The sequence below is a fragment of the Columba livia genome, chromosome Z, assembly GCF_036013475.1.
Source record: "Columba livia isolate bColLiv1 breed racing homer chromosome Z, bColLiv1.pat.W.v2, whole genome shotgun sequence".
NCBI classification, from domain to species: Eukaryota; Metazoa; Chordata; class Aves; order Columbiformes; family Columbidae; genus Columba; species Columba livia.
The window spans coordinates 29,208,121-29,233,675 of record NC_088642.1 but is presented as its reverse complement, the minus strand read 5'-3'; the positions used below and the strand labels follow the sequence as shown (position 1 = coordinate 29,233,675).

The 25,555-nt window shown below is 39.3% G+C and overlaps 2 protein-coding genes across 3 annotated transcripts in view; one reads left to right on the top strand and one right to left on the bottom strand.

Moving 5' to 3' along the window:
• The window catches only part of NDUFAF2 (NADH:ubiquinone oxidoreductase complex assembly factor 2), a 56,027-nt gene extending 44,667 nt beyond the window's left edge, over positions 1–11,360 (bottom strand). Inside the window, exon 1 of one of the 2 annotated variants that reach the window (XM_065045261.1) lies at positions 11,233–11,360. In XM_065045261.1, coding sequence (XP_064901333.1) covers positions 11,233–11,326 — 94 coding nt within the window. In that variant the 5' untranslated portion in view covers positions 11,327–11,360. Of the gene's footprint in view, positions 1–10,982; positions 11,175–11,232 lie in introns of those variants that run through there. The other variant, XM_065045260.1, reaches the window with a different exon arrangement.
• The window catches only part of ERCC8 (ERCC excision repair 8, CSA ubiquitin ligase complex subunit), a 31,900-nt gene continuing 17,559 nt past the window's right edge, over positions 11,215–25,555 (top strand). The window contains exons 1-7 of the mRNA XM_065045257.1: positions 11,215–11,389; positions 13,510–13,605; positions 13,755–13,856; positions 18,265–18,388; positions 19,942–20,023; positions 20,640–20,708; positions 21,953–22,019. Of these exons, the coding sequence (XP_064901329.1) occupies positions 11,313–11,389; positions 13,510–13,605; positions 13,755–13,856; positions 18,265–18,388; positions 19,942–20,023; positions 20,640–20,708; positions 21,953–22,019 (617 nt within the window). The 5' untranslated portion in view covers positions 11,215–11,312. The remainder of the gene's footprint in view (positions 11,390–13,509; positions 13,606–13,754; positions 13,857–18,264; positions 18,389–19,941; positions 20,024–20,639; positions 20,709–21,952; positions 22,020–25,555) is intronic.

Genomic DNA, 25,555 nt, shown 5'->3' with positions numbered 1-25,555 from the left:
TTTTATGACTATCCTTCTTACAAAAGGTTACTACACATAGTCTTACTACAAGCTTTGAGACACACAGACAGAGTTACAATTCATAAAAACCAGATTGCCAGACTGTGCACAGCTGTCACTCACTCAGGAGGTCAGGATGTGTTACTGGTTGAAGCTCTCTTTCTTTTGAAAGTGTGACTGCAACTGGCTCCAGGCTGCTTGAGTGACCCATGTTTGTGCCTTATTTGAATTGCCTGCTCACCAGCTGACTCAACGTTATTAAAGCAAAATACCAAATATACCACAACTGGCCACACAACTATGTGAGTAATGCAACTAGCACTTTTCTTGCTGGATTTCTGATACACTGAGACTATTCCGGTAGGCTGTCATGGTTAGGCATTCAAGGCCTCTAACTCTGATTTGGAATAGCCGCCTTTCTTTTACTGAGACAAAGATGTGAACACCCAGAAGACACAGAAGAGACAAGAGTCAGAGATATGAACTGCATTGAACTGCCTTGTTGCACATTGGAACAGCAGAAACCAGACAGTCAATCATATCCCTTTGAGAGTCTGCCTATATTCCCCTTTCAGAGGAGACAGACTTAATCACATTGGGGAATACTGTGGCTGTTGCAAAAGTCTAAAAATTAATATGACCCCCAAAGAAACTGGGGCTTCATACCTATTTCCTCCTTCCAGAGGAACACCCTGGCCTGGCACTGACCAGGAGCTTTTCAGAAGTCTCACAGACCATACAAACCTTTGTTCCAGCTGAAAGTAAGTCAAATAGTAGCAGAGATTCCAGTGGGAGAAACTTCCTATAAAATCTGCTAAAAACCTCAATTTGGCAATCTTCTCTTCTGGTGACAGGGCTAAAACAGCTTATTCCAGGACTGGAAAAATGTTTAATGTATCTGTCAAAAACCTGTGATCATAACAACAAATGACACTAAACTTCATATTTCAGCAAATACCACCATTTCTTTCTCATATAAAAGATCCGTGTTTTGTTCTAACACACATGAAAAAACATCAGAATCTCATAGGTAATCCTATAGAAACACTGCTTGTAGAAGGTGGGATGTGTTCCCCTGGCACATCTCTCAGGTTACCCCACCCACAGTCACCAACCTTCAAACCCCACTGTTAGCTCAAAGGTTCCACATTCCACCTTTGCCTTGGCTTTACAGCTCACGGGACCACTTGCTGACTTTTTCCTACTGTGCTGAGTTAGACCAGTGCAGCAACAGGTCTCACGAGTGCCACTGCCAGCTTGAGGGAGAAAAGGTAAAGAAAGAACAAGATCTTTCCCTTTTAGCAATGGCAAACTTGCATGAATCAACCAAGTCAACCCACTTCACCTTTACTTTCACAGGAGATCCTGGCTCCAGTTTTCTGGAATTTATCCCATGCCATTATGTATCCGGGTCAGACCCAAATGGCGGAGATGTCTATTTTCCAGGTCTGGCTCAGAAAAGGGCTTACACGATGTGTCTTTATGACTTGAGATGACTGAAATTTCAAAATCCAACACATGCCACATGCATTAAATTGACATTTACATAGAGAACTCTCAGTAGGTATTCTTGCAAGAATGGCAAAAAGAGAGGTGGAATTCTGGAAGGCAACAGATGTTCTGTCATTTACTTCAATAGAACCAGTTTCTTCTCATTTCTTAAGGAAAAACAGTCCAAGTCCATTTTTTCAAAGTCTGATATAGTAAAAAAGAAAGCATAACAGATGGGTTGGCCACACTCAAGTTATCATTTATTAACTAGCATTTCTTGACTCACTAAAACCAGAAAAAGATATATTACATATTCTTATGAAAGTCATACGACTAACTGAAACATTAATAGTCTCACAATTAGAGGCTGTTTACATCAGAACAAACTTTTTTAAAGCTTCTACAAGACCAGTTCATTTGAAGTTTAAAATAATTTTCAGTTGGTTCAACATCATGGTGACCATACACACCAGCATTCAATATTTCAATTTCTAACTGGTATATAAAAAAAATCACCACTTCTCCAGTACAAGTACACAAAATCTGAATGCTAATCAGTAACACCTCTTCCAGTCAAAGTTTTGAAGCAGTCTTTGTGGAGTTTCCTTGTAATAACCACATCTCTCTTGCTCGACCTGAACATTTCACAGCTCATGTAGCATGAAACTCTTTGTCACTAAGTTGTTTTTTTTTTCATTTCTTTAAACACAGAATGAATGCTTGTTGATAGGGAAATGATAAAAGCTTTTAGACACAACTAAATTAAACTAACACTGAACTCACTGTGCCCTGGCCTCATGCTGGTCAGAAAAACTAGCAGGAAGGACTACCTTGAGTGAGGGCACAGGACCACCAACGAGACAATACCTGACGCAAGATGACCTAAAGTGAAGTAGTGATCCAGGAACCAAGCAAACAGAAACATGGCATAAAATCCTCACAAGAACCATCAAAAACGTGGCTTATCTCAAGCAATTATCTTTGAAGTTTTTTTAAATTACAAGGTCTTTTTATTAATAATTTGCTCATGTTCTTTCTACACACACTGTAAGCTCTGTCTTCCAAATTTCTTGTCATTTCCTAAGAAAAAAAAAGAAAAATAAATCTTTTGTTATTATTTTGGTTACAGAAGCAAAACAAGTGTTCTTTCAGTACCCTGTTGCTGGATGGATCTGCTTCAGGAAACTGCCTGCAATCCCACTGGAAGCCATAGATTTTGCCACTCTGCATGACTGGGAACATTACTACCCCCCTGCTCAATTCCTATCCACACAGTGTCCAGAAGCAGCAGGCAGGCTACAAAAGGAAGTCTTCTCTGAGCACCATTTTATTGTACTGATGGTACTGAATTAAAAAAAATGTTCAGTTCCTCTCTTATGCTCCATACTTCGAAAGAAACAACACCAACAATTCAGCTCACTTAAGTTTGAACAGTGCAGTGGGAGATTTCATGATCAACCTACATGATCAATCTTTACACTGATCAACCATGAACTATGCTCCTGAATGAATTCCTGCCGTTTCAGGTGGAACCTCACCCTGACTGCTGTCAGCCTTTGCAGTGGTACATCCCCACACATACAGCAAAACATGACAAGGAGTATTTCTGACCAAATGGAAGTGTGAGATACATTAAATTTTCTACACAACAAAATATGAAGGAGCAACTGAGCTCAACTACTTTATTTTAATTTCTTCACTACATAGTATCTTCCTGTTACAACTGTTAAATTTTAGTATTATTGATGATAGTAATGAGCCACTGCTATACACTAAGCAAAAAGTAGAGAAAAATACAAATCATGTTTATGGATAAAACCAAAAAAAGAAGTGGGCAAGACTGTGAGGCTAGGAAATACCAGTAGTGTTCTGCCATTCTAAGCTACCTCGTTAGATCATCTTAATTTAAGATTCCTCAGTAGAAAATAAACAATTACTCCATAGCACTGGAAGAAAAGCCTCCATTTATGTCCTGGACCTTTTTGCCACCTTCTTACAGAGAAGAAATGACTGACAGGTATATATATTCCCACTTTAGTGGGTGTGGGAAGACTAAGCTGCTTAAAAAAATATGGTGTTTGGAAATTCTGCATTATAGGAAGTTCTGAAATTGGACTCAGGTCAGTGTATACAGGCTACTAATGTAGAAGCATGTATTTACCAAACAGGCATTTTCTTCCAATATGCTTCCAAACAACATCCCTGTAGAAATACTGATGACATGCAAGCAATGGACCCTTATATAACTGTTCTCTCCCATTCTCTCTATTAACTGTAGCAATCGATAACATTTTTGGCTGATGAGATGCCATTCTCACTTGACATCCATTTTCACTTTCTGACTGGATATCGGTGACCGGATTTAAGCCCTTTTCAAGGGCATTAATTCTGCCAGATATAAAATAAGATGTGGCTCAAATCTTCAGGGTACTCCCCAGGCATTGCAGGGGTCATGCTGCTGCATAGCGCTATATATATTTCCATTCAAACTTCCCAGTTGTAGTTGTATGGACCAACTTTTCCCCATCCCTGAGTTCAACATCCCTCTTACAGGTATAAAACATCAATCAGTCCACATGCTTCATAAGTTCCAAAGCTTGTGACCCTATCAACTTCTACAGCACTGACTACCACCTGCAGAAGTCTGCCAGAATGCATCCTTTCTTTGGCCTCTCCTGATCAGAAGCAGATTTCATACAGACTATAATTCCCCCTGGTGGTGCCTCGAGATGACCTAGACAGAAAAGTTTAGCCAAATTCATCCTTCACTTCAAGGGTGAAATGATAACACCTTCAGTTTCATATGCACATAGCTACAAATAATGAATACCTAGAAGCTAAGATCTTACCTTCTCATGTCATCATTTCCATTTCCTCACCTTGTCACACTCATTTTTAAGCGTTCCTCCTCTCTGTGTAAATCCTGTACCCAGAGGCAGAGCATGAAACTGATTATTCCCTGTCCTCAAAGCAAAGAAGTTCTTACCTCTGTACATCTGACCTTAAAACTACCAAGCCTCTTAGGACAGAAACTTTATTTGGTATTTGAAAGATCTGTAAAGAACACAAAAATATTATTGTACAAAGCATAAGTCAAACCTAATTCCTTACCACCTTGTCTGTTCTTCAGGAGAAACTGAAAAGGTTACAGTGGCCCACAGGGTAGCATGCCAGCCTTCTTCAGTTCCTTTTATTTAACCTCTCTTTTACTACAGTTTCTCAACTGCACTCTTTTGTTCAGCTCTTTACCCTTCTATTCTATCTTATTTTAAAAAATAATAATGTAGGCCCTCCGCTTTTATTTAAGTGCTTTGTCTTTCTAGTCTCATTTTACTGCAATAAACCAATTCTAGAAAGATACACCAAATAAGGTACCAACAAAAGCACACTGAAAATTTTCATATGACAATCACAATTAACAAAGCATTTGGACAGTATTTATAAACTTGTTAATTCAAATTCATCCAAATAATGAGTTCAAATTAATTACACAGACATACTAGAAAATGTTTCCTGTACCACCAACAGACACACTTCAAGCCTATTACTGTTCTTTAGTTTGCCACTATAATTTCAAACCCTAAAGCTTTATATAGAGGAGGTGACCTGTACTTATATATATTAATGACCATTTTTTTCCCTCATTTTGAACCAGAAAAATAAGTTAAATTCTCCTTGTATTTCAGGATAATGAAACTAAAAGCGACAGAATTTAGCCATAGAGCAGGTATGATGATAGGCAAACAATCCTGATTGATATAATGATCATGTTTGCAAGATTCATAACTCCTATGTTCCAAGGATGAAATACGGGCAAATCTGCTCACAGTTTCACAAGCTCTATTTCTGGGGCAGCTGTCCTTCTCCTGTCACTGAGAACCCATAACAGGCTCACCTGTGACAACTCACAAGGCAGTGGTGAGTCACACCACTTTTGGAGATACAGGCAAGAAAACAAAGTGCAAGCAACTTCAACAAGACAGCCCAGGTACCCTGAAGTTATTTTAACTCCTAGAAAAGACATGCCTAAAGAAACATGATTGCAATAACTACCAAAAGGGCTGATATTCTGCACTCCACAGCTGGCAGCTGTTTAAGTCAGCAGGATTTACAAAAACAGATAAGATTTTTCCAGCTATTAAAAACACACATCTAGCCAGCAATTTATTGCTCCATTCTCTATATACAGTAAAAAGAAAGCTATTAACACAAGGAAGCTGAGAATATATATTTTTTACTATTTGATTTTTGGCCATCAGACGTCAAAAAAACCAAAATCATCACACCTCCCCCCCACCTCTACTGAAAGAGTCAAAGCAGGTTCTCAAACCAAAACCACAATAATTAAAAGCAAAAAATGTACAGCATGTAAAACTTAACACTGGTAGGTAAAATTCAACAAGATTAGCATTCCACTTTAATATCAATACACACACTGAAGATCAAACCTGGCCATGTCAACATGCCATGTTAACATGCAAGTTACTTCCTGTCCATATGACTACTTACTGCCATTCCAAGTTTTCAAGTCAGCAAGATTAATATACCATGCCTGTTGTCAATTCACTTTTGGCAGCTGAAGGAAAAACATGTAATTGCACCTAAACACTGTTTTTCAAATATTAATGCTTTTATAATCTGCAGTGAGCTCTTTGCAGTGTAATTGCTTTGTTGCGTAACACATCACCCAGACTGAGGACCTATTTTGTCAATCCAGAATTATTGTCCTAGAAGTTGTCAGTCCGCAATGCAAGTTTTATTTTTGTACAAACACACAATTATTTTAGAGCTAGGTTTCTCTGTTCTGCAGTCTCACCCAAAAGGAACATTAGGCAAGCTGCAATCATGCACTGTTTCTGAAACAATGGTGCCCCCATCCGAACAAACTCGTAACCACCAGCTATCACTGGATGCAAGTGTATATCTGGATAAAAACTCCCTATGTGAAAAGGAACGCTTTCTCATTACACTTATTTCCATATCTGAAATAACAGAATCTTTTAAAACTTGGTTTCATATTCATTAACCAAAATTCAAATTCTGTGTTTCCTAAGTATCTTAAAGCTAGACATGTAAACAAAGACAAGTTTACTAGTTTTCCACCAACACTTGAAAAACCAGCTTGTAAAACTTGTGTGTGTGTGTGTGTGTGTTCACCAATTTTCTGGAGAATTATCTGCAACACCTGATAATCAGTTTATGAATGCTTCATACAATCGGAATCAGCTTCTGCCTCTTCCTCAGACTTCATTCCTGCTAGTGAGAAAAGTAATATTCTAAGTGAAAGACAAACGGAGCTCCACCTCAGAAGTGCAGATAAGGTGGTGTTCCTTCCACTCTATCCTGTTCACCACAAAGCATTACAGGAATGTTTCAGTCTAGTCTTTGACATAAAATTTTATTTTATAGCAAACTGTGCGAAAAATTGAAATTCCATTCCTCACTTCTGATGCACAGAAAGGGAATATGCCACTATCTAAAACAGAAAACAAGTAGCTACAATCCCAGAGAATTCCTTTATCTCAACAGAATTGTAATTTTTTCTAACTTCCACTAAAATTTATCTATTTCTATTGAAGTCTGGATTCAGTAAGATTTCCGACATCCTACATGTTTCAGGCAATTGAGCAATTAGTATCTTCATGTAGATTCTTTCTTATTTGCACACTTCAGGTTTCTGGAGAAAAAGAGTCTACAAGAAATGGGCCTTTTATGTGAACCCAAGTAGGCACTTCACATGAACAAAAGGTTTTCCACAGAAGTCAGTGCTTACACTCAGTTATTAGCAACAAAATTTACAACTGAGACTTGGTAATGCCACTTTTGTTTCAGATGGTATTTACAAGAATACTGAGAAAGGTGTTTAGCTTGGCAGTTTCCTGCTCAAAGCTCTTATCAGAGGCTGAGGCCACATACACCCCTGAACACAGAGTTTATTCAACACATAAAAACCTACAGATACAGAATACTTTGAGCTTCTTCCAGATGCTCCTGGTAGGCTACAACTCCAAAACAAGTCAAATCTGAGTCTGCTGCTTTGCCAAAGGGAAGTTTAAAACTTGAACCATGGTTTTGGCACTGATACATCATCTTTTAAAGAAACTAACCTTTTGCTGTTGACCTACTGTTCTTATAAAAGCTTGCATATGCTTGTATTCCATGGAGTGCTCGTTTTAACTCTTACTCACTACAACAGATGACAGTACAAATGACGATATTGAAAAATTTTAAATATAAGCTGCCAATTAATCAGCCTTTAGAAAAAAATATATACCAGATCTTAATATTTAGTGCTTCTTATCTTCCTGCATTTTTTAATAAACAGGTTATTAAGAGTCCTTATAAAGTATTTTCAAAGGAAAATGGAATAAGCCATTTCCTATAAGATACAGTTTGTTCCAATAAATGCATAAATTGTGTGAGGAATTTGTTTTGTAATTAAAAAAATACGAACATTTTAAGTATCACTCCACGTTCTGCAGCAAGAACAATTCACCACGTAGCAAAGCTATGGCAATGCCCTGAGAGCATGTTATACGAGAAAAATAAATGCATTATATTGGTAAACCTAGTCTGCTTAGCAAAATACTCATCTGAGATACTGAAATGAGTCATCAATCACCACTACCTGACTGTCTGTTCCCATCTTCCATGTTCCATCCAGGTGGACCTCTCATGACAAGCACAGTGCAGTTGTACTATTTAATCAGCACCAACCCTTTAAGATAATCTTTTAAACATAACACTTGCAGAATGTCATTAAATACAGTTACCTTTTCTTACAAATGAGCAAACCTCACCATAGTGCTGAAGGTTTGACTTGACTTGGGGATTATAGTTTCTTCTTACTTGAAAATAAAAGTCCCTGATAAACATTACACAGTGTACCTTCAGTCCCACCATCTGTAAAGGCCTATCTTTTGAGAAAATTACTCTAATTCTGAATTCTTTTGTATTCCTGTGGGTAGAATGGTTCCTTTTTCAGGGTCTTTCCCCTCTGTCTTGACACTTAAATTCTTCCTAATTCCTATTTCTAGCAATTACTTTCTTTACTGAATCTACTAACTTCTTATTCTTACAGTGTAGGGACTTTCAACATTCACTTTCTCCCTTTCAAGAGAATTAAGACCATCAGATTCAAAGAGTTCCAGTTTCACATTTTCCTTCCCTTCATCTCCAAACCATATTCACCCAGCAGAACTACGTCACACTGCAAGCTTATCTTTTTTTTCATTAATCATTAGGCCTTTTTAAAATAAGGCAAAACACTTGTTAAAATTAGCACCTTTGCATGCCCCTGACAGTCAATACTGTTGTTTATCTATCTCATCTCTATCATAATTCCCTACACCACAATGAAATACATTCGAGTCACCAGCTCTTCTACTAAGCTAGTTATTCGGAGACAGTCAAAATCAGGAATGCAAGACAACTTTTCTGTGACTACAAACAGGTAATGGTTGCTACATCTTGAGTTTGACCTGGACAGCCTACATCTTAGAATATTTGTGAGACTGTCTACAGCAGTGATGCAATTAAGAGCATGTGTGGTTTTGCAGTGAATCCTGTGCTGCCTCTATTTACCATGTGCTGATTCGGATGTCAAAACATTTTCTGTGTGCACAACTTGATTTTTTTAAGAAGCAATCCTCACAAAACATTTCAAAAATTATTAGGTGCTAAGGAAATATGAAGGCCACTCCTGCAGCATTTACCTTTTTGAGAACTTCCAACTACATGTATTGTAGACATTCAATCTTGGGAAACAGACTGAATTTAGTCTGAAGTAAACTTTCTGAATCACATGTGATGGAGGTATGAGAAAACTCAGCACCAGCCACTTGGATCCACTGACCTGCTCCTACTGCTCCTTACTAATGTGGACAAAGCCCCAGGATCCAAGAGCATCCTGGACTGTGGACTGAGTGTAGGAGAGAGCAACTCACATCTGACAGAAATGAACATTAATTCTTTGCACCATAGGCTCCACGTATTTCTATTCTAAACCCTTGTCAAGCACAAGGCAGGGCCCTCCCTCTTTAATGATTGTTACATTCCGCAACTCACAGTCAAGGGTGTCCAATTCTAACAGTAGAGTTCCATCAATTAATGTAATAAAGACCAAGTCAACAGAATAAAACTCAATGTTTGAACACTCTCATGAAAAAAAAATCACCATTGATTTCTTCTTCCTGTGGGGAAGTCTTGCCTACTTCATTCAGAGTTCTTTCATTCTGCTAACGGATTAGGTTTCTTTAGATCATTTAAATATCAAGAAAAACTCTGAGAGCATTTCTGATAAAAAAGTCATTTTCAATGGTAAACATGGAATGGCACTGAAGTAGTGACACACAAGAAACCAGACTGTAGTTTTTGCTGCTTTCTGTATGCTGGAAGACACAGCCTTTTGTACACCCCTCAAAGTCACCAGGAACCACAACAATGTGAAGATGAAAAGATGAAAGCAAGATGGAGATAGCCTGGAAATGTTACACTGTGATATTAACTCAGAGGAAAAAGATGCTGCTGATGAAAGGGCATGCACATTGTGCTCCTGGACACTTGTTTGAGCAGACCTGCTTTAAGTCACTGGCAGGTATTTGTGAAGTTGCACAACAAAACAGATCAAGAGAACAGCTCTTAAGGCAAAACTCCTCCAGAAGACACCACATGATTCTGAATGGAAGGTGTGTGCCCCTTCCTGCCCTTCCTTCCTTTTAGGAATGGCACTGACTTAGGCGACTGCACAGCCTCAAACTTTCTGTTTCTCATTGTACTCGGGTAGAAAGTCTCCAAATCTGGGGGTGCTCTGGCTGATGTGGTCACACAAAACATGTGGAGCACAGCAGAGTAACAAGCCTTAGCGGGCAGAGGAAACAGTACTGCAACATACCGCACCGTGTGCACTCAGACTCCTCCAGGGGAGCTACCCTCCATAAATTACACATAAATACGCAGGGTAACAGCAGCATCCGCAAAGAATGACGTGAGGACATGCTACAACAGCATCCAGGCTCCTGGAACACCAGGCAGTAACCTAGAAGGCTGTTCTTCCTCAGCAGTGAGCAAACATACGCACAGGAAACAACTTAAAAACTTATCCAAAAGCGCTCTAAATTATTAAGAAGAGTCAGTTTGCTTATTGCTGCCTTCCTACTACAGAGTGACGTCTCCGCTCTGAAGTCTGGTGATGACAGCCGCAGGTTCTTCCTTGCGCTAGAGCAGCGGCCTCATGAGGAACAAACGAGCCGCACAGAACGGGCCCACCCAGCGCCCCCCGGCAGCCGCGACCCTTCCTCCGCTTGCAAGCCTCCCATCTTCGCCCCCGGACAGCCGCCGCCGCCGCCGCCAAACCGCCCGGCTGACCGCGGGCAGCAGCAACACGGGCACCGACCGCGCTCCGCCGGGCCGGGGTCCCCGCAGCGGCGGGCAGACGCCGCTCCGCGCGCGCTCGGCTCCAGCTGCCGCCGGCCCGCCCCCGCCCGGCCTACCTGCGCGGGTCTCGTGCTGCGGCACCCGGAAGTACTTGTTGCCGAACTGGTCGGTACCCACCAGCTCCTTGCCGGGCCCGAGGAGCCGCAGGCGCAGCGCGCGCAGGGCCCGCCAGGCCGCGCTCATCCCGCGGACAAGGTCGCCGCCAACCGGCCCGGCCCCGGCCCCGCCCCGCCCCGCGCGCACCTGCGCCCCGGCGCGTGCCTGACCCCGCCCACGGGCCACCGGCATGCCAGCAACGCCGCTCACCATTGGTGGCAGTCGGGCAGTCCCGAGCCAATCCCGGCCTAAGATGGCGGAGCGGCGGCCGGTGGCTCAGCGGGGCAGACATGCTGGGGTTCATTTCGGCCCGTCAGGCCGGGATCGACGATCCAGTGCGGCTGCGCCGGGCCGAGTGCACCCGGAGGTAGCGGGGGCCGGTGGGGAGCCGGGCCCAGCGCGGGGTCTTGCGGCGCGGGGAGGCCCTGGGGCGGCCACCGTAGGCCGGCGAGGCGGCGGCTGCAGCCCCTGGCCCCGCGCTGCGAGGAGCCCGCTCCAGGCCCAGACCGGGCCGGCCTGGTGTGGAGCCCGGGATCGCCCTCGCTGCCGCTCTGGCCCGGAGAGCCGAGCTCTGCCCTGCAGCTGCCCCGCTGTGCGCTCCGGGCGCGGGGAGCCGCAGTGGGGGAGCTGGGAGCCCCCGGGCTCCCCGGCAGAGGCTCCCCCCTCCCTGCCGTGCCTCGTCTCGGGGTTTCCCGTGTTTGTTTTTATTTGTTTGTGTGTGTGGATGAGCAACCTGGGGCGGGCCGAGCGAGGCTGGGCCGGTAGGCTGGGTAGTGTTACTGCCCTTGCCGTCCGGGCGGCTTCACCAGGTGCTTCAGTTTGCGTGCGGCCGTGCTCCGCTTCGTGAGGGAACCAGAGTTCTGTGCTGCTTGTGTGCCCGCCTCGGTTCGCCCTCCCGCTGTCCAAAACTTGGCCTGTTGGCAGGTTGCAGAAGAATCAGATGAGGGAGTTGTATTAACTTCACAACAGCTTTCTTGGAAAGTGGTGGCTGCGTAGAAAGGCTTGTTAATATTTCTGCTAAAGGTTATAATGTGATAATATTTTTTTCATTATCACATAATCAGTTTTGCTGCTGTATTTCAAGACATATCCAATAAAGCTAACCTCACCTCAGTCCCTCCAAAGCATTTATGTTGGTGATTTACCCATACAATGATGCAGCTTTTGTGGCTGTATCATTGTAAAAAGAATCTGTTTGAAACTGAAATGAATTTTGGTGGTTCAGGAAGCTCCTTTCTGTGTGCGTTTTGGCAACACAGTTACATCCTTTCTGTGCCTTCAGCAATCATGGAGTGTTCAGTCTTAACAATGGAAACACAGTGAGCAGAATTTACATTACTTGGAAGACTGTCTGCCTAAAATTTCCCTTCATAAACTATATTTTTTACTTTAAAAAGAAATAATCTATTGTCTTTAGTAGATGGTATTTGTAACTACATGATTAAATCGTATGTTTTAAAATATTTCCTGAGGCAGTATATTTCTTCACTAGATTTCAGTCTCAAGTCCGAAAGTTTTGAACTAGATATATTGTAAATGTCAAAATTCTTGTTCTGGGTGACTTCTTGCATAATTATAGTTAATATCTTTTAAAAGAGTTTAAATGACTTGCCTACTTTTGAAGCAAGCCTACAGACATGCTGTTGGGGTTCTGCCTGTAGCAGTCTCACATTGAGATTTTTGCCACTGAAGCTGAGTAGGAGCTCTCTTGCCATACATTTTTTTAGTCATCTCCTTAGCTATATTTTTGTTGATAGTGGTTTTTACAAAATAGTGCTGTAGAAAGTACTGATCATCTTGTAAGGCTGATTTTGTATCAGGTAGTATGGCTTAAGGAAGCAGAATTTCTTTTTTTTTTTTACTATGTAGTATTAGCATTTTTAAAGATACATGCTACTGATAACTAGTACAAGACACTGACTGCAGCTCAGAAAAGTTTACCTTGGAGGCTTCATCAGTTGGTTAATCTGGCTTTTATTTAATGTTACAGAAAACACAGTATTGTTTCTTTAAAAGAAACACTGTAATTTGTTAAACTACATTAATCTGTCCACAAGGTGTCTGTAGTTCCAAGTAAGATGAAGCTTGGAAGGATGGTACATGATGCAGCTAAAACAACTGCTTCTTAATGTTTCTTTTAATTGGTGTTGTCTAATACATTCTGCTTTTTGTTTCACATGTTGACTCCCAAATGCAGTTTTGGTATTTCTTTGAGCTAATTTTACTTATTTATTTCTCTCTTACTTTCCAAACAACTTAAAGAGTAAAATATTTTTTTTCTGCCAGCTTCACAGGAGTTATTTCCAGCCCTGTATCATGTCTGCAGGTCTAGTTTTGCAAAAAGTAACAGGAATGGGTCAAATGCATTGATGAAGAGTTAAACTGCAGTTTGAGTTATTCAGAGCTACATAGTAACATTCTGCAATTCTGTTCTTGTTGTTCATGTATCTGTTTTTCTTTTTTTGTGTGTGTTGTTACTGTTTTTAGGGTTCTAAGTTTGGAATTAAATAAAGATAGAGATGTTGAAAGGATACATGGGAGTGGTGTCAATACCCTTGATATTGAGCCTGTTGAGGGAAGATAGTAAGTATATACTTTATTTGGTAAAAATGTGTATGAGAACTTCACTGTGGTTTGGTATTATGGGTTTATTTTCTTGCTGAACAGTCAGTTATATCAAGAATGTTGAGATAATGAGTGTTGTAACTTGTGTGCTTTATTAACACTTTCAGCATGTTATCCGGTGGGTCAGATGGTGTTATTGTGCTTTATGACCTTGAAAACCTGAGCAGAAAACCAAGTTACACGTGTAAAGCACTTTGTTCTGTGGGAAGGTAGGTACTAAAAAATTCTATTAGAAGTTCACATTGGTATCTCTTATATGACTAGCATTAAACTCACAAATTGATGTGCATTCTTATTTCTAGGATAAAAATACTGTAGGAGATAGTGCCAGAAATCATTGAAGGCTAGCATGATTCATTATGGTATTTGGCTTTATGAAAAAATCAATCAAAGAAACAAACAAAAACTTTGTGAGGATTTCTGCAATTTACTAAGTAGCAGGAGCTAATTGTTTTTTCTTGATTGTCTAACAGTTACAATATACTTAACAGCTTGTGTTGCTGTAGACCACACAGAAAAGTCAGACTTAGTACTCCAATTTCATTTTTTAACACAACAACAAGAGAAAAAGACCTCCAACCTTCTTCCAGGTCACAGTTCTTCACCTGTGAATTTTGTTATTTTTTTGTGTTAAAATTTGCAAACTCTGTGCCAGTAACTATGAAAAAGTAATTTGGGCACTGTTGTAGAAATATTCCATGTATCCCACAAGTATATATGATATATATATCTTTGAATAATTGTATGTGTTAAGCAAAACGAAAATAATGTTTGCATAATCCTGCTCATCTGATTGGAAAAAAAAAAATTAATATAGATTTGAAGTTGTTGGTTTTATTTTCCTTCTCCCTTCATCTAGTTTTACTAATTGCTGTTTTAAGTTAACCAGCAGCTTCTGAGGTAATACAAAACTCCTTAAGAACATGTTTGAATGAAAACAGATGTGTTACTGACAAAATTGTGTCATATTTTTCTGAAGAACAGCATATCCCCAAATTTCAAAAACAAAATTAATTCTGGAACAGATACAGCAAACTGAAGAAATACGTGCTGTGAAGACACATAAAAACTGGCAAATCTGTGCTAAAATCATGCCATTGTTAACTTCAGTTTGGTCAGTAGAAGTATTTCATACTTGAAAATTTTGTTTATGAGTGTAGTTAGTTGGTAGGTTTTTTTTTTTTCTTGAGTAGGTATTAATTTGTGTAGATGCATATTTTATTTCTTATCAGTTGAGTAGAGGCATAAATCATACTAGTAGAATCTGATTTTGTGTAAAACAGTTTTCTAAATTTTAGCCTTATTATCACTTAAAGTAAACATAATAGGTTTTTTGCCTCAATTAGTTATTCTCAGTATTCCTGTAGCTTCCTAGTATGTTTTAAATACTTACTGTAGCTAATAGCTACAGATATAGCTTCAGCTATTGGAATATTATTCATGCAGAGTTCCTGACATCATAAATTAATTTTGTAATTACCAGTAAGAAATACTTCCCATGTGACTATCTGGCTCATGTCTTTGAGTGCCTTCAGAAGTTTGCCTGTGTTGCAGGTTTGCAGGGCACAAACAATTCTGCTCTCAAAGCTGCTTGAAGGGTAGGCATTTGGCAGAAAACCTTTAAGGCTGTTTCTGAATTGACTAAACTGGGACTGCTGAGGGTCCAGTAGTTCAAAACATTAGAGGAGATAATTGCTGGTGATAGTCTGTCATTTACCCAGTGTTTCTTATCTAGAATTTAGGGCAACTTTTACAAAAACCAAGAACTTGTTCCGCTTATGGTTTCATAAGGTCCACGCTGTCCTGTGGCAAAAACTGCCATTTGAGAGTAACTGAACAATATCACCTTCTAGATAATATATAACTGATGCTGTGTGTGAGGTAGTCTCCTCTACTCAAAACCTGTCTAGGAAGAATGAATGGTGGTGACCTTACTATCCATAGAATTAATTCTGCATTTTTCTTTGGTAGAAGAGATTAGGATATTCTGAGTAATGGGGGAAACTACTGCATATAGAATGAACTGAGAATAACATATATCCCCAAAACCTGATAGCAGGCTGAACGGCTTGTGACTCCTACTAAGCCTATGCAGATCAGAGGTGATTCCTTCAGAGCTACCCAAAAGTTTTTCCATTCATTCCTCAGCCCCCTGGATAATGGCAGAACTGAGTACTCCAGTGCAGTGCTGAACACAGTCCAGTGTTGCAAACTTACATGTGTTGTACCAGGATAATTAGTTCCTTGTGCTCAGATTTTTATGAACATTGCATACAGATGCCTTTGCAGGAGCAAGTTCACAGTGAGTCAGGCTTGATTTCCTGGTACTGCAGGTATTGAAGATTTTTAGCTTGACCCCAATGCAGGATAAGTGCACAAAACAGTTGTTTTTTAGCACCATGGCAAAGCAACAGGCTGCTCCAGCATATGCCTCAGAGATGAGCGGTGCAGGAATTATTAAACTAAGCTCAGTAGTTGCTCAGTACCTCTCACTTGGCATTGTCAGTGCTGGCTTATGTGCCTTCTAGCAACTCAAGCAGGGAGGCTTATTAGCTTTAGGTATGGTGCCACATGTATACAGAGGATCTGCATCTGTGTCTACACAATTATACCCCTGCAATAGTTACGGTTTGGAAGCCAGGACACTTGAGAAAACAAGGGAAAGATAAGAGCTGAAGTGAAGAAAGCTTGTGAGCCCTTCACTAGCTGCAGTTGGAGCCACATATACTGCGTCTGGCTGGGATGGAGTTAATTTTCTTCAAAGTAGCTTGTATGGTAATATGTTTTGAATTTGTGATCAGTCTTCATAACACACTGATGTATTAGCTGTAGCTGAACAGAATTTGCATAGTATCAGGGCACTTCCATTCCTCCCTCTGCCCCTGTGATGAGTAGGCTGGGGCTCCACAAGAAGCTGTGAGGGACCACAGCTGGGACACCTGACCTGAATTGACCAAAAGGATATTGATATTCCATACCATACAATATCATGTGCAGCAATAAAATTGGGGGCCAGGGGGATTTCAGGGGTTGCCATTGCTTGGATCTAGCTGGACATCAGTCTGTCTGTGGTGAGGGATTGCTTTTGCATCACTTGTTTTTCCTTTTTATGTGGGTTGTGTTATTTTGTTTCTTTTTACTTTTTGAAATGTCTTTATCTCAACCAACAAGTTTTCTCGTCTTGCGTTTGCCATTTGGATTCTCTTCCCCATCACACTGCAGGGACGGAGGGAGTGAGTGGCTGTGGTCGTGCGTAGCTGTCTAAGGTTAACCAACAACAGCATGGTGCTTCTGAGTCTGGGAGCGTGGGTTTGGTCCCTGAAGCTGGATCCATGTGGATTCAGCTCAGGTATGAGTGGACTAGCAGGCATGTGAAATGACCTCTATTGTTCTGATACCATAAATCAGCTAGTTGAAGAAACTTCTAAAACCAAATCAATTTTAGAAGCAGGCACCTTTTATTGACCTGTTGGTTCCCACGGGAATAGTTTTCACCAAGGGGCCCTGAACAATTCCCAGACAGGTTATATCCACACTGATCATACATATTCATTGCACTTTTTGGAAATACTTAGCATATGTAAATGTCCCTTGCACATATGTAGTTCAATATGTTGGTGGTCTTTTGAGGGTCCTGGGATGAAGTAAGAAGTCTTTCTCAAGCTGTCTGCTGCTTGACCCCAGGTTCTGGGCAAGCACAGTCCCTTTGTTTTTCGGCTTGAAACTGCAGAGACAGTAGTAACCCATCTCAAGCTGGACTCTACACTGGTCTTACCAGCTTATCTTCCAGGAGCAAGCACATTGTCTCCTAACCTTCTCCTGCTTATCTTAAATACCTTTCTTGTTACTTAATGTGCCTTACAAGTGCCTAACATCTTTGAACCTTATTAACTTAGTAAATGCCTAAAATCTATAAGCCATATTCATATAGACTTATTTCTAATTACTGATGTCAGTTCAGAGCTTGGTTGGTTGAGTTGTGTCCTGGAACTGTCAAGATTGGCTCTCATGTCCTGTCTTCCAACCACTGTTAATGTATTATTAATTATGTTGCATTCTGTTACTATGCATAACTGAGTTAAAAGTTTCATATTGCTCTTCCTCTTTCATTTCTGAATGTGAAAGTAATTAGCTCAGTAACTCAGTCCACTGCTACCTGGTCACTTCAGTATACATGAATTTCCAGTGACTGCGCAGCTGTAATTATTAGCTAATAATCATGTATTTTTTTTGACCTGTATATGTGATTGTATTGTTCAGTGGATACATTTCTAAGACAGTGTGATTCCACAAGCGTGAATGGTTTGTGGTGTTAGGCCCGTACTTTAAACATTAGATCTTTAAACATTAGAATTTAAACATTTCAAAAGCCTTTAGTGCCTTTTATGCCTCAGATTGAGTGTCTTAACCCATAGTTTCTTGAAATGAGAGCTCTTCACAGTAATTGTTGATTGATTGAGAACTGAGATACCAAAACACCTAGTTCTTCTTGAAAACTTCATTACAAATTAAAAGAAAAAGTGTTTAAACTCTGTTTTTGACTTGTTGTTGAATATCAAGACAATTATAAGAACATCATAAAAACGCTAACCACTGGAATCTTTCCCTTGATTTCAGGAGCCATCCTGATGTACATAGATTTAGTGTGGAGACAGTCCAGTGGTATCCTCATGACACTGGCATGTTTACGTCGAGCTCATTTGATAAAACCTTGAAAATATGGGACACACAAACTTTACAAGTAAGAGAGAACTTCTACAGCTTGCAGGCTTCTTTGTATACGTATTATTCATTCCACATCAGCAGTTGACCCAGAGCTCAACAGGACCAAGCATCCAGAAGGATGAAAAAGAGCTGATGGCTAGAACTGTGGGTGCAGAAGAGGGTGCCGTGGTTCTGGCATTCATGTATGCCTTGGTTTGTACCTGCCTGTTTCTGAAGATGTGAATATCTAAACTGTATGAGAGCTTGAAACCCTTGGAACAATTCCTTTGTGCTTTTGCAGTGAACAAGAATAGAGTTGTTTGAATTTATGTTGTGTAACCTTGTCTACCAAGGAGTGGTCTGAAGTTTGTTCCTGGGGATTGTTGGCTGTAATGGTAGTGTACAGCAGGGCTAATTATTTTTAGTAACCAAGGCCTAAACACTGCTTTTGAAGCATGGCTGGTCTTGACGTTCAGCATCATTAGGTCCAAAGTACTGCTGTCATAAGCACTATAGACACCATTTCTAAAAATTCTCGGAGAATGAGAAAAACCATTGGGAAAATGCTAACCAATGTAACTAGCTTTACTAAAGTAAAAAGATTCTGTAGGATTTAATGTTGCTTTGATTCACTAATCCTTGCATCCAGTTGTTGAACTATGAATTCTGGACTACATTTATCTTGTCTCCAGCACACATGTATTAATGGATTTACACTGATGCTATTTGAATGCTGTTTCATGCATAGTGAAAGAATTAAAAAAAAAAAATAGGAGTTTTCCCATCCTAGGGACAAAATAAAAAATAAATTTTGACTACCTTTTTTTTTTTTTTGTGAGACATGAAGTTGTGTTTGCAGTTACTAGATCTCCTACATGCAAAGCTCAGTTCCTTTTACAGGTGGTTCTGTAAGCATCGCTTAAAAGACACTGTGTTCATATGAAGGTTATTGTTTGACCTGTTCTGTCACCAAGTGGTGTATTTGAAAATACAGACAACTTAGTTTTAAGTTTGGGGTTTTTTATTTATAGAATATTTTAGAATAAGACAACAAAAGCAATTGTTCCTGAAAGTAATTGCACTGATTAGTCAATATTATATTTCATTATTTTTTATTACTCACAAGAGAGCTAATAATATTGTCTGGTGGGTTGTTCTGTTTTTGAGGAATTGCAGATAGTTATGTGGTATTTGTGAATGACGAGAGGCTTCTAAATTTAGTCTAGGTGTCTCCTGTTGACTTCTGTTTCCAAATTACAACATTCTTGTTTGCTGTTTTTTCTTGGTGGCTTTTCAAATTTTTTATAATTTGTAAATAATTTCCATTCGTGCTTCTGATTAGCCAGTTTTCTTGGTCTTTCTTTTGTGTTGTCTTTGAGCTCTGGAGTAGTTTTTCTAGTGTTGGAAACAGACATTTAGTTTGTGATGTTTTCATGATCTGGTTTCTAAGCAGGAGAGTTATTGTTAATATGCAAATAGCGATATTTGTGTTAGTCTTATTTGTAGTGGTTACTTGAAAAAATACTTAATGATATTTGCATTCTGACAACATACTCGCTGCTGTGATTTATTTTATCTTCTTATTGTCAGGCTGCAGATGTATTTCACTTTGAGGGAACAGTCTATAGCCATCACATGTCTCCAGTTGCCACAAAGCATTGTTTAATAGCAGGTATGTATGTGTTTTTAAGAAATTCCAATGCATTTTAGGGTTATAGTAAAAGGCAAGTAATAATCAGTAGGAGATTTTTCCCTCACCTGTTTTAATTTTACATATTTTGATTCTTCATAAGGTAGAAGCTCATTGGTATGATGGATTAGTCAGATGATGTCAATAAGAATATCACACTTGTTCTTCTGAAATAATGCATCAATCAGTTCTTCTAGATAAAAATTCTTAGCTATAATTAGGTTATCTTTCATTACATAAATTATCATTTGAAGGTTATTAGATCCAAACGTAGTAAATTGTGTAAATTGAGGGAAGGAAATGCGCGATACTTACATGTAAACAATTTAATTATGTTTAGAAAAAAATATTTCAAGAGGAGATATTTAAATTTCTCAAGTACTGTCCTGTTTACCTCAGTTTCTAAGTTTTGTTTGTTATATGGCAAATTTACTTGGACTAAAAAATGAAAATCTGTTAATAGAATGTATTGCTTTGACTAAATGAACTGTTATGCAGCTAACACTTCTATTTCTTTGTCATGGCCAAGATTTTTTTGTTGTTGTTCTCTTGAATGCTCAGGGTTTTTTTTAACTGTCTTTTGTTTCTCTTGTTACAGTTGGTACCAAAAGCCCCCAAGTACAGCTCTGTGACTTGAAGTCTGGATCCTGTTCTCACATTCTGCAGGGTACTTTTTAGTCTGAAACATAAATGTTAAACAATAACTACTTTGAGTAAAACAAGTCCTGTAAAGAAACACTGTATACAATGTGTTCTTTGTAAGTATCATGACTAATTTATTTATTGCCATTGTGGAAGTTACACAGTGGCAAAAGATTCTTCAGAGTGTTAGTCTAGTGCTAATGAATTGGAGAATAAAAATATTAATTAATGAACAGTTATTACAGATGTTTGAGCATTTTCATGACCTAATCAATAGTGATTACTGTTTATTACATAGTACACTGTAGATGTTTTTGTGTTCATGGAAATTGAGTATGGCATGCTGCCATTTAAAAAAAAAAAAAAAAAAAAAGCAACTTTGGCTATTTTCAACAAAATATTGTGTGGGGGTGCTTGCATGGATTTGTTTAGAAGTTTCTATATAACATGTAATGTACTACTTGCTGTAGAAGGGTGGTTTCTAGTCCTTTGCATTTACCTAATTCAGTAAACACAGGGGTCTATTGTTGCATAATAGATTACTTTTTGCATTTAATGAGAATTTGCCCATAATGTCTCTCTTTTTACTATTTACTTTTGGAATATGACTCTATATACGTGTGCTCAAGCGAAGGCAGTTACACAGTGAATCTTCAGGCTTCAAACCAGCAAGGCAAGAGCCAGATCTGATCTAGAAACTGTAGAGTTACCTGATACATAGCAATGTAGAGATGCAGCTCTGTTTCTTCACTGGCCAGCTCAAGTCTAAAAGCAGCCTCTGTGCTTTCGTGAGATGCAGAGCTTAAGCCAGTAAGTTGTTCTGAACTGAATCAGCTACAATGGGCATCTCAAACGTTTTGAAAGGATTTGAAAAAGACAAATGGAAAGTTCCTTCTGTGTGTGGGAACACCAGTGCTAACACAAAATCTAATAACAGTATTTAAACTCAGTAGCTGTATCTGTACTATTATATGTGTTTTGCATTGATAAAACTATCTTTGTTATCAGAAGGTATAGACATGTAATACTCTATTTCACTTTCAGCTCACTATAATTCCACTCAAGCAACCATAAGAAAGACAGTTAACCTCTAGTCCAAAATAATACATTTTCACATAATTCAAATTCATATTACAATTTAGATAATTGTTGTGGATTGGTGGATCCTATAGAATTAAGTCTTGCTTTTACTTTTAGTTTTTTATATCCGATGGTGCATATAAATATTTTCCTAGAAAATCATATAAGTTTTTTTCATAAAATTTTTAGGTCACAGGCAAGAAGTACTGGCAGTATCTTGGTCTCCACGTCACGAGTATGTTCTGGCAACAGCAAGGTAGAGACGTTGGTGGACAGTTATATGCACTAAAAATGTCTGATGGTAAAATTGAATACATTCATTATGCATATTTTTTTACAATTCAAATGCAGTTTTGAAGTTAATCTTCATAATTTACTTTAACCTCTTCACAGTTTTTTTACATTTTGCCTTGAAAAACTAAGCCTGGAAAGCTGTCCAAGTGATGCTTATTTTATAGGAAGGTTGTACAGAATTTTGAAATAGCAGTTGCATTTAAAGGTATAGGAAAGTGATAGAACATTATAGAGATACTAATTTCTTACTGTTTATTAGTGTGCGTGTTGCTGATCTGTTTTGTAACAAAGTAAAATACTTTTACCATGAAGTACTGTCCTGGTTAATCATGCTTATTCATGCCAGAGAGTATAATTCTGGTAGCTTAGCTAACAGTAATAACTTTCCAAGCTACAGTGATTTGGTGAGTAAGGATTGTATTAATATATTGATATTCTCAGGCCTCCTTTTTTTTTTCTTCCTTCCAGTCACTTTGAGTCTAAAAAATCCTCTTGGCTTTCCTATAACTTTTGCATATGTTAGCTTTTGATTATAGTGTGCTATTTCTCTTTTTAGTTTCATGGTTAGCAGATTTTTTCATTTGAATTGCAGAGAGGATTGTCTGTTTCCTAAGTTGAGAGTGAAATTTGAGTAAGTTGATATCAGAATTGCATACCCTTGATTTCTGATACCAAGCTTCTGAGAGTCTCAACATACTTGTGAAATTTTCAAACAGCGTGACTTGTTTTAGCAAATGAAAAATTGTTCCCTTGTTTTCTATCAAAGAAGTAGTAGCAAATTTTATTAAATATTGACTTACTATGTCTCCGTAAACATTTTGCTTCAAAGTCATATAAGTATAAACATGTGTCTACCTATGTTGTCATGTTGTCTTACAATAATTGCATGTCAAAACTGTTACATATGGCTTCATTACTTAATTCAGTGCTATAGATAGATGAATAGTTCCTAATAACGTAATTCAGTTTTGCCATCTGCTAAGACAAATATGTGCAAGAACTGGCAATATTGAGATAATTAAGTGGTGGTGAGGAGAAACTGACGGGTACTGCCAAAAAGGGAATCTGGACTAATATTGTGTATCAGGAGATGTGGCTGTTTTCTAAGACAACTGTATGTCTGCTTGTGTTCATTTCAAGGGAGGGAAAAATATATTTTTTGGGTTTTGTGTGGCTTGCCTAGGAAACATATTATTTCCAGTTTCTCTGTATGATGCTTGGCTCTTCCATATTTTTGGCAAGAGATTGGAACAGTCAGAGAAGTAATGTTTTCTGAGGGTACTTCACACAGTTTTAGGCACTAGAGAAGATTATAAACTATTTTTTGCTCATTAGAGCTGGCTAGAAAAGTTTAGCCAATAGAAACTGCATCATCAAAAGTGGACAACTATAGGCTTTTGTAATAAGGAAGCTCTTTCTATGCCTTTGTTAAGAATATTTCAGTGAACTATTTGCAGTTTGTTGCTTACTTTATAGTCAGCTCAAACCTCACGATATCTCTGTTCACAGTCTTAGAATATTTGCACCAAAGTAATGTGTTGTCAGCATACTCAGGTGGAGTACCACTTGGAAGTTAACAGAATCAATCTGTAGTGGAGGGAAGCACAAAAGAACAAATTAGTCATTAGTTTTGTCAGGTGCAGAATAGATAAGGTGTCATCATTTAATGCAGGGTGACAATAAACTGTGGCAGATGCTCTCTGTTAACCCCCTCTTCCGCCACCCCCAGCCCTCCCCACCAAGGAAAAGGCAATACGAGGAAAAGAGAGGCAAAGAGATAGAGAGACTTGCAAGTTGGAAAAAAGTTAAAAATGCTTTACTGATGCAACTAATAAAGTAGAGAAAATAATACAAAATATACAAAACCAATCTTGAATTTCCTGGCACAGCTCAGTGATGCAGGGCAGGCACCTGGAACTCCTGGGCTGGACTCTGCAGCAAACTGGAAGTGGATTCAGGGTCTGGAAACAGGTCTCAGGTTGCAGGCATGACAGGCAGGGTCCCCATCAGATGCCAGCCATGGTCAAAGAACTTGTGATCTCCCACTTTTATAGGGTGTATGATGTATATGGGATGGAATACTTCGTCAGTTTTTGTCGCCTGTTCTGTTCGCCTCCTTCCAAATACGCCCCTCTTACTTACAGGACGTGCATTTTTATCAATATTTTGCGTACCATTGCTATGTTATCAGCTGCCATCTGCAAAAACAAGCAGCCAAACTCAGAAAAGTGCGGTTACTTGGAAGAACTTAGCTGAAAGGAAAATTCACTAAAAGATAATCTGGTCTTGTTTTTAACAAAACCAGGACATAAGGAATAACAGTTGGTTTTGCTTTGGTCAGTTGGTATATGTATACTATCTATATTTCTGATATTAATGCACTGATCTAACTTGAGAACACACAGGAAAAAGCATGTAGTACTTCAGTTAGAAGACTGCTTTTCTAAGAATCAGTTTGGGTATATGTTCCAGCTGTAGAACAAAGAGATACAGTTGGTTTTGTTTAGCTGGGGTGAAAAGTGATTTATTTTTGGGAGGTTTTTTTGGTGGGTTTTGGTTTTGTTCTTGTTGGGGTTTTTTGTTTGTTTGTTGGTTTGTTTTGTTTCCCTTGAAAGGTCAGTTAAGTTGCTGGGAACTATCTAAATAGTGTAACTAAATATATCTACACTGGTGACTTAATGTGTGGGAAGTGGTCTTTTCTATGAATTTACCTGCCATCTATACCTGAGAGTCTTGTGGTGCACACAGAAGTATCCTACTGGAATGCTCAAATCAAGCTGCACATCAAGGTGCTATACAAAGTGCACTGCCTGTGATGTTGCCTTCTAAGCATGTGCAGCGCATACCTAGTACCAACAGTTACCATTGCTTTTGTTGCTGGCAAAGGCACAGTGTGAGTGAGGCAGGAGCACGCAGCGTGGGAACCAGAATGAACGACAGCAGCCTGAACCTTGGTATTTCCCTCCTTGTGCCACCCCGGTAATGTAGGCAAAGCCAGTGAGTTCTACAGAAGAAGCAAGCTCTCCATGTTTCTGCCATAGCACTGTATGACAACTGAGCGTATAGACCTATCCAGCCTATGTGTATGTAGCCAATTTGTGTACCAGTCATACTGTAGATCTGTGATAGCAAGAGCTTAAGTTCCCAGGCAACCATTAGACAATGCTGGACTCCGTAGCTACAGTTTAATCAACAGAAGAACTAGCAAGTTTATTTCTAGTCTGTGTATGTATGCAAGAGTGTTATGTTGTAGTCAAAGAGGCAAGTGTATTTTATTGTAGACAAAGATTCATTCTTTTGTGCCTGTAGTCTACCAGTTATATTTATTGATTCATGGAACTGAATGTCTGAAGTCTGTCTGAAAAATCTTTTCATGAAATTCTGTTGGCTTGAATGTAACTGCATGACGAGTAGTTCTGAATAGTGGCTGGACCAGGGTGAGTTCCTGGAGGGCTGGCTAAAGACAGTTATTGAACCAGGGTGCACACAATTTCCCCA